Source organism: Ylistrum balloti, unplaced genomic scaffold, assembly GCF_031769215.1.
Source record: "Ylistrum balloti isolate Yb309-2 unplaced genomic scaffold, AGI_CSIRO_Ybal_v1 Utg372532, whole genome shotgun sequence".
Classification (NCBI taxonomy): Eukaryota; Metazoa; Mollusca; class Bivalvia; order Pectinida; family Pectinidae; genus Ylistrum; species Ylistrum balloti.
Genome location: NW_026783118.1, coordinates 14101 through 30327, shown reverse-complemented (window position 1 = coordinate 30327; position 16227 = coordinate 14101). Strand labels below are relative to the sequence as shown.

General features: G+C 39.8%; 1 protein-coding gene across 1 annotated transcript; it reads right to left on the bottom strand.

Annotated features, from left to right (window-relative positions):
* Positions 1 to 5244: 5244 nt before the first annotated feature.
* On the bottom strand, positions 5245 to 6918 carry LOC132564685 (lactosylceramide 1,3-N-acetyl-beta-D-glucosaminyltransferase B-like). The gene has a single exon (XM_060229319.1). The coding sequence runs from the start codon at positions 6916 to 6918 to the stop codon at positions 5245 to 5247; it is 1674 nt and encodes a 557-aa protein (XP_060085302.1).
* Positions 6919 to 16227: the final 9309 nt, after the last annotated feature.

The following is a 16227-nucleotide window of genomic DNA, read 5'->3' as shown; positions in this document are numbered from 1 at the left end:
AAATTTACTTTTTTCGTTTGTACCGACTTCTATGTAATATAAACATATTTCATTGCCACCATGCGTGTTATTTGATTCTCCTCTGACCAGCTTTAAGCCTGCGATCCGTCTATGTGGGATTTCAGTGGATTTACACCGACGGGGTGATGGGTACACCAGGAGCAAAAGGATTAGGGCTGCGATCCGTCTATGTGGGATTTCAGTGGCTTTACACCGACAGGGTGATGGGTACTCTCGGAGCAAAAGTATTAGGGCTGCGATCCGTCTATATTGGGATTTCAGTGGCTTTACACCGACGGGGTGATGGGTACACCAGGAGCAAAAGGATTAGGGCTGCGATCCGTCTATGTGGGATTTCAGTGGCTTTACACCGACAGGGTGATGGGTACTCTCGGAGCAAAAGTATTAGGGCTGCGATCCGTCTATATTGGGATTTCAGTGACTTTACACCGACGGGGTGATGGGTACACCAGGAACCAAAGGATTAGGGCTGCGATCCGTCTATGTGGGATTTCAGTGGCTTTACACCGACAGGGTGATGGGTACTCCAGGAACAAAAGGATTAGGGCTGTGATCGGTCGATGTGGGATTTCAGTGGCTTTACACTGACAGGGTGATGGATACACCAGGAATAAAAGGATTAGGGCTGCGATCCGTCTATGTGGGATTTCAGTGGATTTACACCGACAGGGTGATGGGTACACTCGGAGCAAAAGTATTAGGGCTGCGATCCGTCTATGTGGGATTTCAGTGGCTTTACACCGACGGGGTGATGGGTACACCAGGAGCAAAAGGATTAGGGCTGCGATCCGTCTATGTGGGATTTCAGTGGCTTTACACCGACAGGGTGATGGGTACTCTCGGAGCAAAAGTATTAGGGCTGCGATCCGTCTATATTGGGATTTCAGTGGCTTTACACCGACGGGGTGATGGGTACACCAGGAACCAAAGGATTAGGGCTGCGATCCGTCTATGTGGGATTTCAGTGGCTTTACACCGATAGGGTGATGGGTACTCCAGGAACAAAAGGATTAGGGCTGTGATCGGTCGATGTGGGATTTCAGTGGCTTTACACCGACAGGGTGATGGATACACCAGGAATAAAAGGATTAGGGCTGTGATCGGTCTATGTGGGATTTCAGTGGCTTTACACCGACAGGGTGATGGATACACCAGGAACAAAAGGATTATGGCTGGGATCGGTCTATGTGGGATTTCAGTGGCTTTACACCGACTGGATGATGGGTACTCCAGGACCAAAAGTATCAGTCTGAGGGACAAAGGAGAGACATCAGACTTGGGACTGAGGGAGGAAGGACCCGTCTGAAAGATTTGTATGGTTTGGATGGAGATGGGGTAGGGGTTTGAGGAGCAGATATATGGACTTGGGCAAAACTATAAAATTTGGCAAGGGAACGGAATTTCCAGCTGACGTAGATATCATGGGCTCAATCCGACAAGTCTTTATTTTACAGTAACTTTGTCCAGTCACTCTAGTTGGCCTGGCTGAACACATTGGATATGTTTTTACCTTACCTCGTGACTTATCAAGTTTCCAAGGTGAAAGGTGAATTACCACTGCACCAACTTACTTCCCATTCGTATTGTTAGAGAGGCAGTCATCCCCGCGAAAACTGCGTTGTCCTTCCATGCCCACTGTGTATATATACAATGGCCGCCAGCAACTCTCATCAACCATCAACTAAAACAACGTCTACCATTTGAAAACTCGGAAAACATACCGGAAATGTGACATAAATGGTGTATTCCTAGTGGTTATAAGGTTTCGAATTTGGAACACGGCCTCTCATTGGTCAACGACAAAATCAATCCGCCCTACAAAGATTCGACTCCGAATGATTTGAAAACATTTCGAAAATAGTTTATTTTCTAACAACAAAAATATTTTGTAACAAGAAAATAACGTAATCACCCCCTCATCATATAGTTCTCTTTTGAGTATTATCAGTGTCACCGGAGAACTTACTCATAATGGTGTTGTTCTGTTTCGGATGTCATTATGGATGCTTGAAAACTAACTCAAAAATGTACTATCGTGTTACCAGGGAGTTCATTCCTAGCTGAATGCTGGTGTCACTCGGGAGTTCATTCCGAGCTGAATGCTGGTGTCATTTGTTAGTGCACTCCTAGCTGAATGCTGGTGTCACTAGGGAGTTAATTCCTAGCTGAATGCTGGTGTCACTCGGGAGTGCACTCCTAGCTTTACACTAGCGTCACCAGAGCTCATTTCTAGCTGTTAGTGTCACCACAGAGATCAATCTTAGATGTATGCTTGTGGCACTAGAAAGCCTACTCCTATATGTACACTCGTTCCAACAGAAAGCTTACCACTGAATTTTCTACAGGTACCACAGAGTTCACTCCAAGATATATACTAGTGTGACCAGCAGAATACTGGTGTGACCAGAGAATTTACTCTACTCCTAGCTGTATACCAGTGTGACCAGAGAACTCGGAGATATTTACTAGTTTCACTAGAGAACTCACTCCTAGGCGTATACTTGACAACATTGAGCTCACCTCATGATTACTAGCTCATTCCTCGTGTATACAACTGTCATCAGAAAGCTCACTCCTAATAGTATACAAGCTTTACTTGGGAACTCACTCCTAGTTTTATACTAGTGTGGTCAGAGAGCTTAATCCTGACATGATTGTCGTCACAATGTTCAATTCTAGATGTATATCGATGTAGTCAGACAGTTTATTCCTTATTGAAGATAAAAAGAAGTCTAACATACTATGTATCTATCAGTAGGTTAGATTTTGCTTTTGAATGCCCGTCATAATCTCCGCTAGAGTTCACAATATATGAACGAACCAATGTCACTTCAGCTTATAAATACAAGTCAGTCCCTCTGTCATGGCCAACAGATCTCCATCGGTGTCAATTAGGCGCTTCATGTGTCAACAGGTTTGTCAGCTTCCCTAGAGTACAATTGCGCTTTCTCACACATTTTGTACAGCGAAACAATAGACCTTACTCCTATCTTTCACTCAGAGTCGATACAAGACTGCCATCTACGTTTCGATCAACGTCAGTGTTAAATTTACTTCTACATGCACTACAGAGTTTATTTTTACTAAAATATCAGTATCCTTGAAAGGCTTTCCTCTAATGATCCAATCTTTTGAGCTCATTCATACACTTCAATCATTAGAGAGCTCATTTCTGCATTTAGGTACTTCTTTATTACGAACACAGCTTAGTCGACTTAATTCTGAAATACGATGAGAGCTTAGTCAGCTTAGTCTGCATAACGGTTTGAGCTTAGTCACATTACTTCCGAATTACGCTTAGAGCTTATGCTGACTTTTAAATTACGATCGAAGCATAGTTAGCTTACTTCTACGTTACGATCAGAGCTTAACTTACTTCTACATTTCGATAAGAACTAAGTCAGATTACGGTCAGAGCTGAGCCAGCTAACTTCTAAATACGATGAGAGCTTAGTCAGTTTTTTTCATTACTATTTGTACGATCAGAGCTTAACTTACCACTTCTACATTACGATCAGAGCTTAACTTACTGACTTCTACATTACGATCAGAGCTTAACTTACCACTTCTACATTACGATCAGAGCTTAACTTACCACTTCTACATTACGATCAGAGCTTAACTTACTGACTTCTACATTACGATCAGAGCTTAACTTTATGACTCCTACCTTACGATCAGAGCTTAACTTACTGATTTCTACATTACGATCAGAGCTTAACTTACCACTTCTACATTACGATCAGAGCTTAACTTACCACTTCTACATTACGATCAGAGCTTAACTTACTGACTTCTACATTACGATCAGAGCTTAACTTACCACTTCTACATTACAATCAGAGCTTAACTTACTATTTCTACATTACGATCAGAGCTTAACTTTATGACTCCTACCTTACGATCAGAGCTTAACTTACTGACTTCTACATTACGATCAGAGCTTAACTTACTACTTCTACATTACGATCAGAGCTTAACTTACCATTTCTACATTACGATCAGAGCTAAACTTTATGACTTCTACCTTACGATCAGAGCTAAACTTTATGACTTCTACATTACGATCAGAGCTTAACTTACCACTTCTACATTACGATCAGAGCTTAACTTACTGATTTCTACATAACGATCAGAGCTTAACTTTCTGACTTCTACATTGCGATCAGAGCTTAACTTACCATTTCTACATTACGATCAGAGCTTAACTTTATGACTCCTACCTTACGATCAGAGCTTAACTTACTGACTTCTACATTACGATCAGAGCTTAACTTACCACTTCTACATTACGATCAGAGCTTAAATTACTGACTTCTACATTACGATCAGAGCTTAACTTACTGACTTCTACATTACGATCAGAGCTTAACTTACCACTTCTACATTACGATCAGAGCTTAACTTACCACTTCTACATTACGATCAGAGCTTAACTTACCACTTCTACATTACGATCAGAGCTTAACTTACCACTTCTACATTACGATCAGAGCTTAACTTACTGATTTCTACATAACGATCAGAGCTTAACTTTCTGACTTCTACATTGCGATCAGAGCTTAACTTACCATTTCTACATTACGATCAGAGCTTAACTTTATGACTCCTACCTTACGATCAGAGCTTAACTTACTGACTTCTACATTACGATCAGAGCTTAACTTACCACTTCTACATTACGATCAGAGCTTAAATTACTGACTTCTACATTACGATCAGAGCTTAACTTACTGACTTCTACATTACGATCAGAGCTTAACTTACCACTTCTACATTACGATCAGAGCTTAACTTACCACTTCTACATTACGATCAGAGCTTAACTTACCACTTCTACATTACGATCAGAGCTTAACTTACCACTTCTACATTATGATAAGATCTTTATAGATCATCTTATCACATTTTAGCTTAGTATTAAGTTACGATCAAATCAGAGTCAGCTTACGTCACTATTTAGATCAGAGCTAAGTTAGCTTTTCCCAAAATGTTTTACAACGTTGAATGTCAGTTCAGAGCCTAATACCACGTTTAGGTCAGTATTAGTTAAGAATTCACTATAGCGCCCGTGTACATCGCTTATTCAGAACGATCAGTATCACTAAACACTTCTCTCTGACAGTAGGATCAGTGTCATTGGGAAGCTTAATCCGCCATTTCTTCTTTCCGTTGTACCATTTAATTTATAGATCATTTTGAGATCCTCCTTACATCTTATTTTTATAGAGCATTGTTTGAAAAATCTACCCAGTCGAGTATTTCCTCCACCTTACGTTTTAATTGTTGCAGTTCTGTTTTTAAGTAAAGGCAAAATACTGACTTTTCTACATCGTTTTTCACCATCGATAAATGACATTCCCAAGCTTTCTTTAACATATGAGAACTTGTGTAGTAATGAGAAGCGATGAGGGTTTTAAATTTCTCTGTATTTGAGTAGGTAATATAATAATCCACCAGATCGGTGTTTGTTGCCACAATACCGAGACGACTGGCCACTATACCAAGGTAAACATCCTCCATGCTGATGGGTTGTGTGTAAGGAATGGCCAAACTCATCTCCAACACCGTCCTCATAGACATCACAACAAATCCCCCGAATATGTAATCCGGGTAGGTATCGAACGGGTATTCCTCCCTCGTGACAATCCACTTACTTTCCCAAGCGTCTTTCTTCCCGTATCGGACTGGTTCTGTGTTGTGGTAAAGGTGTCCATGATAGAGCCTCTCACTCTCTGCTTGTGGCATGTCCTTTAGGTGTTGTATGAGGAAGTCGGTAGCCACATACATATCATCATCAACAGACACCACAAATTCGGCCACATTACAATGTGCCACCGCCCAGTTGATGCCACTGGTTGTCTTTAATGTAAGATTTTTGTAAGTGTCCATGTAATCCATCAGAAGGACGTCTTTGTATTTCAAGGACTCTTGTTTTATTTGTTTAATAATATTAGAATCCCGAGGTATTCCGATGGAAAACACGGTACGAATGTTCGGAAATCTATGTTCGTCGGCCCATGTTTTACGTATGGTCTTTCTCTTCGCAAAATTGTCGGGCCTCGTCTTCACCATGTACAACACAAACACGCCGTTTTTGCTATTTTCACATTTACTAGATGGGTTAATTATTGGTGTGTACTTCCATTTATTAATCGAGTTCTTAGGCAGTTCACCATTTTCAATAAATGTTTTCACTATCTCTTCAAAGTTTAATTTTTGAGGATAATGTAATGGATGGAAAGGGAGCTGTTTATCCGCTGGCACTTTTTCACCTGACGCCACTCTGATTTCTTCGTTTATGTCAACGCCTTCCTTTTCGAGTTTTAACAACAGTTTAAACAGCTGTTCCATCAATTGTTCATTGTCGTTTTCATCAGCATTATATTTCCCGTGTTTTGTTTTGTTCACTACATCAACTTTGGCACTGTGGTTAGACTTCTGTTCGTCCTTTACATAATTATCGCTTTGATTGTTTTTCTTGCTATCAACCTCCTTTATCTGATAAGTCCTGTTCCCTTCACTTTTATCAATGTTTGAGGGTTTTCCACTCAACAATTTAAAATGTGCATCTACAATCGAGCGTTGGTTTCTTTCCGAATGCTTATTTCCGGTAGTCTGTCTTTTGTTTTTACTATCTACTAGAACTAAACTTTGAAGTCTCCGAAGGTCATCTCGGAACCCCTCTCGGCCTTCTGTCAGTCTGTCATCGTTTGCATGTTCTCGGTCTTTTAGCTCCTTGTTGGTTATAATTTTTACCTTTTCGTGGTTAGTTTTCAAATTACTCTGTAACAACCCCATCATCACCACAGTGAGAACACATAACACAACGAAAATAGTCCGGCTTTTTAAACGCCATCTCCTGACGAAAACAGGTGCACAACGCTTCAGCTCCATGATAGAATTTAAGCCAGGTATTCACCACACTCGTCTCTTACACGCAAACATTTCGGGTAGGGTTATTAATAGCAGGATGGTCACGTCTAACCATACAAATACAACTGTTTTTATATCGTCACAATAGTCGAGAAGGATTAGTCTTGTGATGATTAAAAGGCCGCCTCAACATGACCCTTCCACTTACAAGCTGAATCGATGGGCATGAATAAGCATATATCAAGCCGCCAGACTATTTATTTACGTTTAACTTTAAGTTTGCTGTCAGTGTAGTACACCACCATAGCCAACGCTTAGGGTACTTGTGTGATTGTTAAATATTTTCAGCTTTATCATCACGGACGATATATGTCCTTTTGAATAACTTGACATCCGTGTTACTTGCAACCACCAATACCCACTTTGTACTTTGTGCATTTCCAATACCAGTTTACCGTAATCACCAGCATCAGTGAGGGTTAAATGATATCAAAATGTACATATCTAATATTATTGATGGTGTGAAAACAAATTGGTTTTAGACAAGTTCTTCGGGATAATTTACCAGAGAGTTTGTGTGCAGCATGTATTTCTGTCCTCATAATTCTGCTTTTCGTTTCTCTTTGTAACACAGCTAACCTCAATACAACTTCAGATTGACGTTTCAGGAAACCTGCAATGTCAACTGATTTACAATATGTTACATTTTAACTGACAAAGGGGCCAATTGACGGATAATGCGTTCAACACAAAGCACAAAGACGATCTACACGTATAAACGTTCCGTGGACACTGAGACCTGTTGACAGACAGTGTTTAATTGACAGTGAATGTGTTGTGTAGTCAGACCTCTTGGCACTCTTGGCTTTCTACATCAGAACTATTGACAGAAAATGAGTTCAACAAAGAGCTATTTTTCCATACCAGATGTTTAACAGAAAAGTATATTGACAGACAATGTGTTAAACAGAGAAGTATATTGACAGACAAGGTGTTTAACAGAAAAGTATATTGACAGACACGGTATCAAACAGAGAGGTATGTTGACAGACACGGTATCTAACAGAGAGGTATGTTGACAGACAAGGTGTTTACAGAGAAGTATATTGACAGACACGGTATCAAACAGAGAGGTATGTTGACAGACACGGTATCTAACAGAGAGGTATGTTGACAGACAAGGTGTTTACAGAGAAGTATATTGACAGACACGGTATCAAACAGAGAGGTATGTTGACAGACACGGTATCTAACAGAGAGGTATGTTGACAGACAAGGTGTTTACAGAGAAGTATGTTGACAGACAAAGTGTTTTACAGAGAGGTATATTGACAGACACGGTATTAAACAGAGAAATATATTGACAGATAAGGCGTTTAACAAAGAAGTATGTTGACAAACCATGTGTTTTACAGAGAAATATATTGACAGATAAGGTGTTTAACAAAGAAGCATATTGGCATGCATGGTGTTAAACAGATTACCATATTGATACGTCCAAGTAGAAGCCGAAACAATATGTTGAGAGAGTGATTTGGCAGAATATGTTGTGTCCAGCACGGGAGTTTATTTACAGACAAGATGTGTAAAGAAAATGATTATCAATAGTCAATATATTCTATTGTGGAAATTTTTGTCAGTCCGTTTGTCCTTCTATTGCCAGTCTATGTGTTCTGCTATTGACAGTCTAGGCGTTCTGAAATTGTCAGTCATGGTGTCCTGCAATGGGCAACTATGTGGGCTACTTTTGTCATATCAGGCGTTCTAAATTTGTAAGTAATAGTGTTCTATTGCCAGACAAAATGCGACTGTTCTTCTTTGGTCAGTCTAAGTGATCTGCTATTGGGAGTCTGAGTGTTCTGTTATTACAACTGGTGTTCTGCTATTAATAGTCGATGTGTCAGCCCAGGTGTTTTGTTATTGACACACTCCATACAACTGTTCTGCTTTTGCCAATCTAGGTGTTCTGCCATTGTCAGTAATGTTGTTCTACTATTGAAAGTTCTTGTTTTCTGTTATTGTCGATCTTGGTGTTCTACTATTGTCAGTAAAGGTGTTCTACTATTGACAGTTTTTTTTCTACTACTGGCAATTCCTGTTTTCTGTTATTGCCAATCTAGGTATTCTGCTGTTGTCAGTGTTCCACGATATGAATGACTGTCATATATGATGCTCTATCCTCAGGGTTATTGGCATTATATATTTTTTGTTCCTTTTTTTCATTTACACAATGACCTGACAGCAAATGTATTATACAGAGAGGGTTAATGTCAGACGATATTCTACAGGGAGACCATTAAATAAGGAAGGTGTGATATACAGGGAAACCTCTTGACAGATGACATTAATACGCTCTATAGGGAGGCCATTTTGACCTTTCTACCTAGCATTACTCACGTGTTACATTTTCTGTAATACTACACCAATTATTTACGTATCCCCGGATAATCACAACTGTAAGCCTACCTTTAAGTAAAGACTCTCCGTTCTTGGTGTCATTGTCGTCATTGTCTGTATTCATAATACACGAGACCGTGGTCAGCGTGGCGTTAATCAACTATGTCAACACCACTTCTCTGACCATACGTCAGGCTTGTGACGTAATTGTCCTTTAGCGGACACATTGTTACAGTATATTTGTTAACGAATTTGTCTGGGTGTCTATTCTCACTGGACTTTCCATTGCACATGTACCGGTTTTAACCAATTTGTGAAGAAAACAAACTAGCATTTTATCAAACGATGATTGGGAAGCACATGGAGAACACAGCGTATTGCTTGAACCGCGCATACTTCGTAATATATTCATATCCCATATAGCTTATCCTGTTTAATTCACGGAATTTACTAATCATATCAAAATGTACTAATCTATAGGGATAAATGTGTGTTATCATCCTTTACACTAACCTGACGTACGAAAGGGAGAGAAGTTTGTTATCATCCTTTACACTAACCTGACGTACGACAGGGAGGGAGGTTTGTTATCATCCTTTACACTAACCTGACGTACGACAGGGAGAGAAGTTTGGTATCATCCTTTACACTAACCTGACGTACGACAGAGAGAGAAGTTTGTTATCATCCTTTACACTAACCTGACGTACGACAGGGAGAGAAGTTTGTTATCATCCTATACACTAACCTGACGTACGACAGGGAGGGAGGTTTGTTATCATCCTTTACACTAACCTGACGTACGACAGGGAGAGAAGTTTGGTGTCATCCTTTACACTAACCTGACGTACGACAGGGAGGGAGGTTTGTTATCATCATTTACACTAACCTGACGTACGAAAGGGAGAGAAGTTTGTTATCATCCTATACACTAACCTGACGTACGACAGGGAGAGAAGTTTGTTATCATCCTTTACACTAACCTGACGTACGACAGGGAGGGGGTTTGTTATCATCCTTTACACTAACCTGACGTACGACAGGGAGAGAAGTTTAGTATCATCCTATACACTAACCTGACGTACGACAGGGAGAGAAGTTTGTTATCATCCTTTACACTAACCTGACGTACGACAGGGAGAGAAGTTTGGTATCATCCTTTACACTAACCTGACGTACGACAGGGAGGGAGGTTTGCTATCATCCTTTACACTAACCTGACGTACGAAAGGGAGAGAAGTTTGTTATCATCCTATACACTAACCTGACGTACGACAGGGAGAGAAGTTTGTTATCATCCTTTACACTAACCTGACGTACGACAGGGAGGGGGTTTGTTATCATCCTTTACACTAACCTGACGTACGACAGGGAGAGAAGTTTGGTATCATCCTATACACTAACCTGACGTACGACAGGGAGAGAAGTTTGGTATCATCCTTTACACTAACCTGACGTACGACAGGGAGAGAAGTTTGTTATCATCCTTTACACTAACCTGACGTACGACAGGGAGAGAAGTTTGTTATCATACTTTACACTAACCTGACGTACGACAGGGAGAGAAGTTTGGTATCATCCTTTACACTAACCTGACGTACGACAGGGAGAGAAGTTTGGTATCATCCTATACACTAACCTGACGTTAGTTTGTTCTCATGATTTTCTGTCCACTTTCTTACGAATACAATCCAAATAATACAATGATATATGAACATTTTCAATTCCTTAATTAAATTCACATTCAGAAAAACGAATGTTGCATGTCATGTTTAAAGTTTGTGTATATCACACTGTCTAAAACTAGTCTCGGAAATCACGGATCCTCCTTTCAATAACGAATGACTGAATAATCCAATATCAATGATAAAATGCCAACAGAAATAATGCTACAGTATTATAGTCACAGTGGGGATACTTACCTATCTCTAGGCATGACCTGTCTTCTCCTGGTTTATAAAATGTCATTCAGTAACTTCAATATACACTTGGTTTTAGTTATCAGTTTTATATATAGCATCGGTCTGGGGTTACATAAAATTATTTCTGGCTTGGATAGAAATTCAATGCTTTGGCTATAATCAGAAAATCGCCAAGTTAGGCGTCGATAAATGAAAAAGAATCTTGTGTTTTGATAAATGATTACATAACACTCTACCTGAACACCCTACCTGCAGGGGTATATTTTTATAACACCCTACCTACAGGGGTATATTTTTATAACACCCTGCCTACAGGGGTAGATTTTTATAACACCCTACCTACAGGGGTAGATTTATATAACACCCTACCTACAGAGGCAGATTTTTATAACACCCTACCTACAGGGGTAGATTTTTATAACACCCTGCCTACAGGGGTAGATTTTTATAACACCCTACCTACAGGGGTAGATTTTTATAACACTCTACCTACAGGGGTAAAGTTTTATAACACTCTACCTACAGGGGTAAAGTTTTATAACACCCTGCCTACAGTGGTTAATTTTTATAACACCCTGCCTACAGTGGTTAATTTTTATAACAGGGGTAGTGGATCTCGGGTAGAAAGCTGTGAAGAGATGTTTTAAAATGTCCCTACCTTTTTTCACAAAACCTTATGAACTAATAACCATATGCATGAGTGTTTTTTCTCATTACAAGGTTTGTCAGCTATGACAGTTTGATAACTTTTTTAAAAAAGTTATGTATAGGTGTGTGTTAAAGGAACAGTAAATCCCATGGTCATGTCAACTTCATATACAGCACAAGGAACGTAACGCCGGGTGGGTTTTTTCAATTCCAAATCAGAACAGAACGAGACAGATTACTGGATATTCCATTCTAAAATGTTAAACGTCTGTTCAATGGCTTAAAATTGGATAAATGGACTGTGGTTATCGCAATGATGATATATGGTTGCTGATATTTTATCCTAAAAAGTCAGGAAAGTATCCACGAATACTAGAAGGATTCTTAGTTACTATCAATATAACAAGGGAGATCTTACCTGACTTCAGATTCCTTCAGACTTGTGTAGCAGAATCTGCGCTTGATTGGTCACACATGTATACAGCAGAGCGTAACCAATGTAACCAATATTGGCCATTTGTCTACATGAAAGAAGATTAAACAGAATACACAAGTGAATAACATCTTTCCACACAAAGGGCCTGTTTCCAGTAATGTTAATTCTCCATAGGAGCCTGCCCCCGTATAATTTCTTATCTAGCTCAAGTACTGTTTTATTTCTTTTCTGAAAAATAATTTTACACCTTTCCGACACCCAGATTTCATAATTTCAGTGAAAATGTATTTTTATAAAGTTGTCAATTTCAGCATCAAAGACATAAGTTCGTAAATAAAAGAAGGTTATCTCGAAATTGTAATTCGCAACATAGTATAAATTTCTTTTGATAAATATTTCCAAAACATCGTGTTTATTCATAAAACATAAAAAAAATATATTCTCGGATGAAAATGCACTTGCAGAGACACAATTCTGAAGAAAAATGCCATAAATTTGCAATTTTCTCCCGTTATATAGTTTTGGATGCAAATTTCCATCAGAAAATCGGATAGAGCTTTACTTGTTTCATATGTGTACCAAAAATCAGCAAATTCCATGTGGTGGAACGTTCTCATATCGCCGCCTGAATGTGGTTGTAAATTGAAAGAAAAAGGGAAATGAGTAACAACCCTGTCTGAAACCCTATTATATAGATTATTATATACAAACTTTTATATTGAATATCAGAGCGGATATTTTCATGACAGTTTTATGATGTGTAACGACTAAAGAAATAGTATCGATATAAAGATTTACACTGAGGACACCCTGATACATGAATACTGTTCTATCTCAAGCTGTCCTCTTCTGAATTTTCTGATCGTGTGGCCTTGTACATTTATCCGTATCTTCTTGTCTTTGTCTATACGTTTACGAAATCATTCTCTCGATGCTAGCTATTCTTGTCTCAATTTCCTTGTTTTATTGTCCATCTCCAAAGCGTTATGGCTCTGTCAGGGTTGGGACCCTGACTTGTCTCGCTTTCTTTGTGCCTGCCGACCACGCCACATCGAATAGATAGATTATCCATATGAAATACTTTATTTTGTTCTAAGTAATCAATCAATTCTGCGCTTCTTGGAGGTATTGAATGTGATTTATTATATTGTCTTGTTATTTTGTGTAATTAGTTGTTCGTTATTTATCACACAGTTTCGCATAATTGTACCAAACTACTAAGTATTAGCTGTTTACAGCAATCATCGGTGGCTTGCTATTTTGTTACTTTATCGACGCTTCATAAACCAATCGTTAGTGTTTCAAGATGGAGGGTAAATGTGTTGGAGAAGAGTGTCAAGTATACTTCAAGAAACGTAGTGGCAATAAGAACAGAAGTGCACGCAATGTAAATAGTCCACAATATAAATGGCTCCTAGATACGCTGGTGCAACAAGGATTGATGTCAGCAAAGGAACAAGCATTTATTTGCCAGAAGTGCTACATGAAGTATCTTCGGAACAAAAATCAGTCTGAACCTGAACCCGAGCAGAACCAGGAAATAGAGGAAGAAGACGACTCCCCGTCCAATATCCTGCCGTTGCTGACCCTTCATGATCTTTTGAATGGATCATCTTCACACAAAAAATGCTGTCTCTGTCTTGTTACCTTTCCAAAAAATGGAACAAAATCATCAGTCTTACCAAAACGTGCAAGACATCACCTGATCTATTCACACAAACTGTGGTGTCCCACCTCATCCCGCGTCTGCTCCATTCACCTCATTGGTAACGACTTAGATCCGTCTACAGAGGTTGTCCTTGATGGTAGAGGTTCCTTGGAATCTCGGTTACCATCAAAATCGTCCGAAATCATTAATGACCTCCTAGAGGTGTCGCACGTCCTTTCACAGAACCAGTCTGCGTTTACAATAAGCTTTTCTTCTCTTGATGACTCGGCATGCATGGCCTGGACAGGTTGGTCCAAAGATCAGTTCCTCGAAATCCACTCGCACTGTTCCCCATATCTTTCATCTGGTATATATACCAAGACTACACACGATGCTCTATTACTGTTCTGGGTAAAACTGAAAACCGACATTTCCTGGAGTCAGTGTTCTTCTCTTTTTGGAATTTCCAAGTCAAGTGTGTCCAAAATTTTCCACTCCATAGTACAGGCATTAGACACATCGATAGTCCCACAATTTCTAGGTCCGGATCACTTGACAAGAGAACAATTGCTCGGGCACAATACTGTCTTTTCAGAAGCATTTTTTGGAGATAAAGCCACTGCCATATTAGATGGCACCTATATTTATATCCAGAAAAGCTCCGACCACAAGCTCCAGAGAATGTCCTACTGTGGCCAGAAGAAGAGAAACTATGCCAAATTCATGAGCATCGCCTTACCAGATGGCTACATCCTGGACACCGTAGGACCATTCACTGGCAGCGAAAATGATGCTACAATTACAAAAAAAGTCATGGACAAGCTAGTTACTTGGCTACAACCAGACGACAACGTTGTCGTTGACCGAGGTTTTAGAGATGTCCTACCAGTTCTCGAAGCCTCTGGCCTCAATGCTAGCATGCCGTCATACCTGAAACCCGGTCAAAGTCAACATTCTGACGTCCAAGCAAATCTTGACAGAACTATCACCAAATCGAGGTGGATTGTGGAATCCTATCATGGTTGTCTGAAACACTGGACGTTCTTCCGAACGCAATTGGTGTCTAACAGCTTTATCAATGTCATTGGGGCTTGGCTTCGAACCGTCACAGCCTGTCTGAATGGTATTAGAGGACCGATCTACCAGAGATCTCCAGAGAGAGATGCCAAAGATAGGCTAATGGCTGAACGTATGAAGGACCGTTTGACAACACCGAATGGTTTAGCTCAGAAAGTCGAGATAGATCCGGATCTATCTAGACGGGCAAGGTCCGAGTTTGTCAAGATGGATGCATCTTCCGTACTGTTTCCCCGTCTCGATCTTGATTACTTGAGAACCATTACGTGTGGAACGTATCAGATATCTATGGCTCCTGGTTACATCGCCGAACATTTAAGTGATGACGGAGACTATGAGGTGTGGCTTTACCAGCACTCCCTAGACCTTCTCCGATGTCAAATACATTCTCGACACAAAAGCCAAACGAAATATAACGTTTGGATACGGTTCACCGTTTCACTCGATGTTGAGGCCCCAATAAAGGACAACTACTGCCAGTGCCCAGTTGGAGAGAGAACGATGGGAATGTGTGCGCACATCTCCAGTATTTTGTACTACCTTGGGTATTACAGGACGCTGGAAAACCCTCGACCATTACAACCACAGGTAAAGAAATTCTTGAAATAGTTTTCCATGCGGCAACGGAGTGCATATGTCGAAAGTATGTTTGGGGCTCGATATGAAAGATCCCCGTTACCATGTGACTAACCAAACTTATAAAAATAGGTATTATACAATCGTCCGTAGCTATGAACACTCCCGTAAATGCGAAAACCAACCAAAATCATAAGGAACACGTTTTGTTTGTTGTTCTGTCTATTTGTCAGCCAATGTCTTCAACCACGGGGACTTGTGAAGTAGCCATCTTGGATTTTTTTTATGAAAAAGTGTTTCTCTCACTTTTTTTCATATCTGTGTACATATTCTCAACATACCGAGCAAATACTCTCGTTTTTTTGTTAATTATCTAAAGAAAGTCGAAAATCGGCAATTCAACCATAGGCTAATTCAACCCAACATTTGAAAATGTTCCACCACTTACATTTTGATGATTTTTCCTCTCATCAATAGCATATTACGTACTATTTAATAGGATAAAAATTGGTTTGCATCCAACGCCCATAAAAGGGTGTATTCTCTAAAAAACAGTTTTTGTGTCTAAAATGTTATCATCGAAAATGGCATTTTTGAGATTGTTTCTTCCATAAAACAGCCAAATG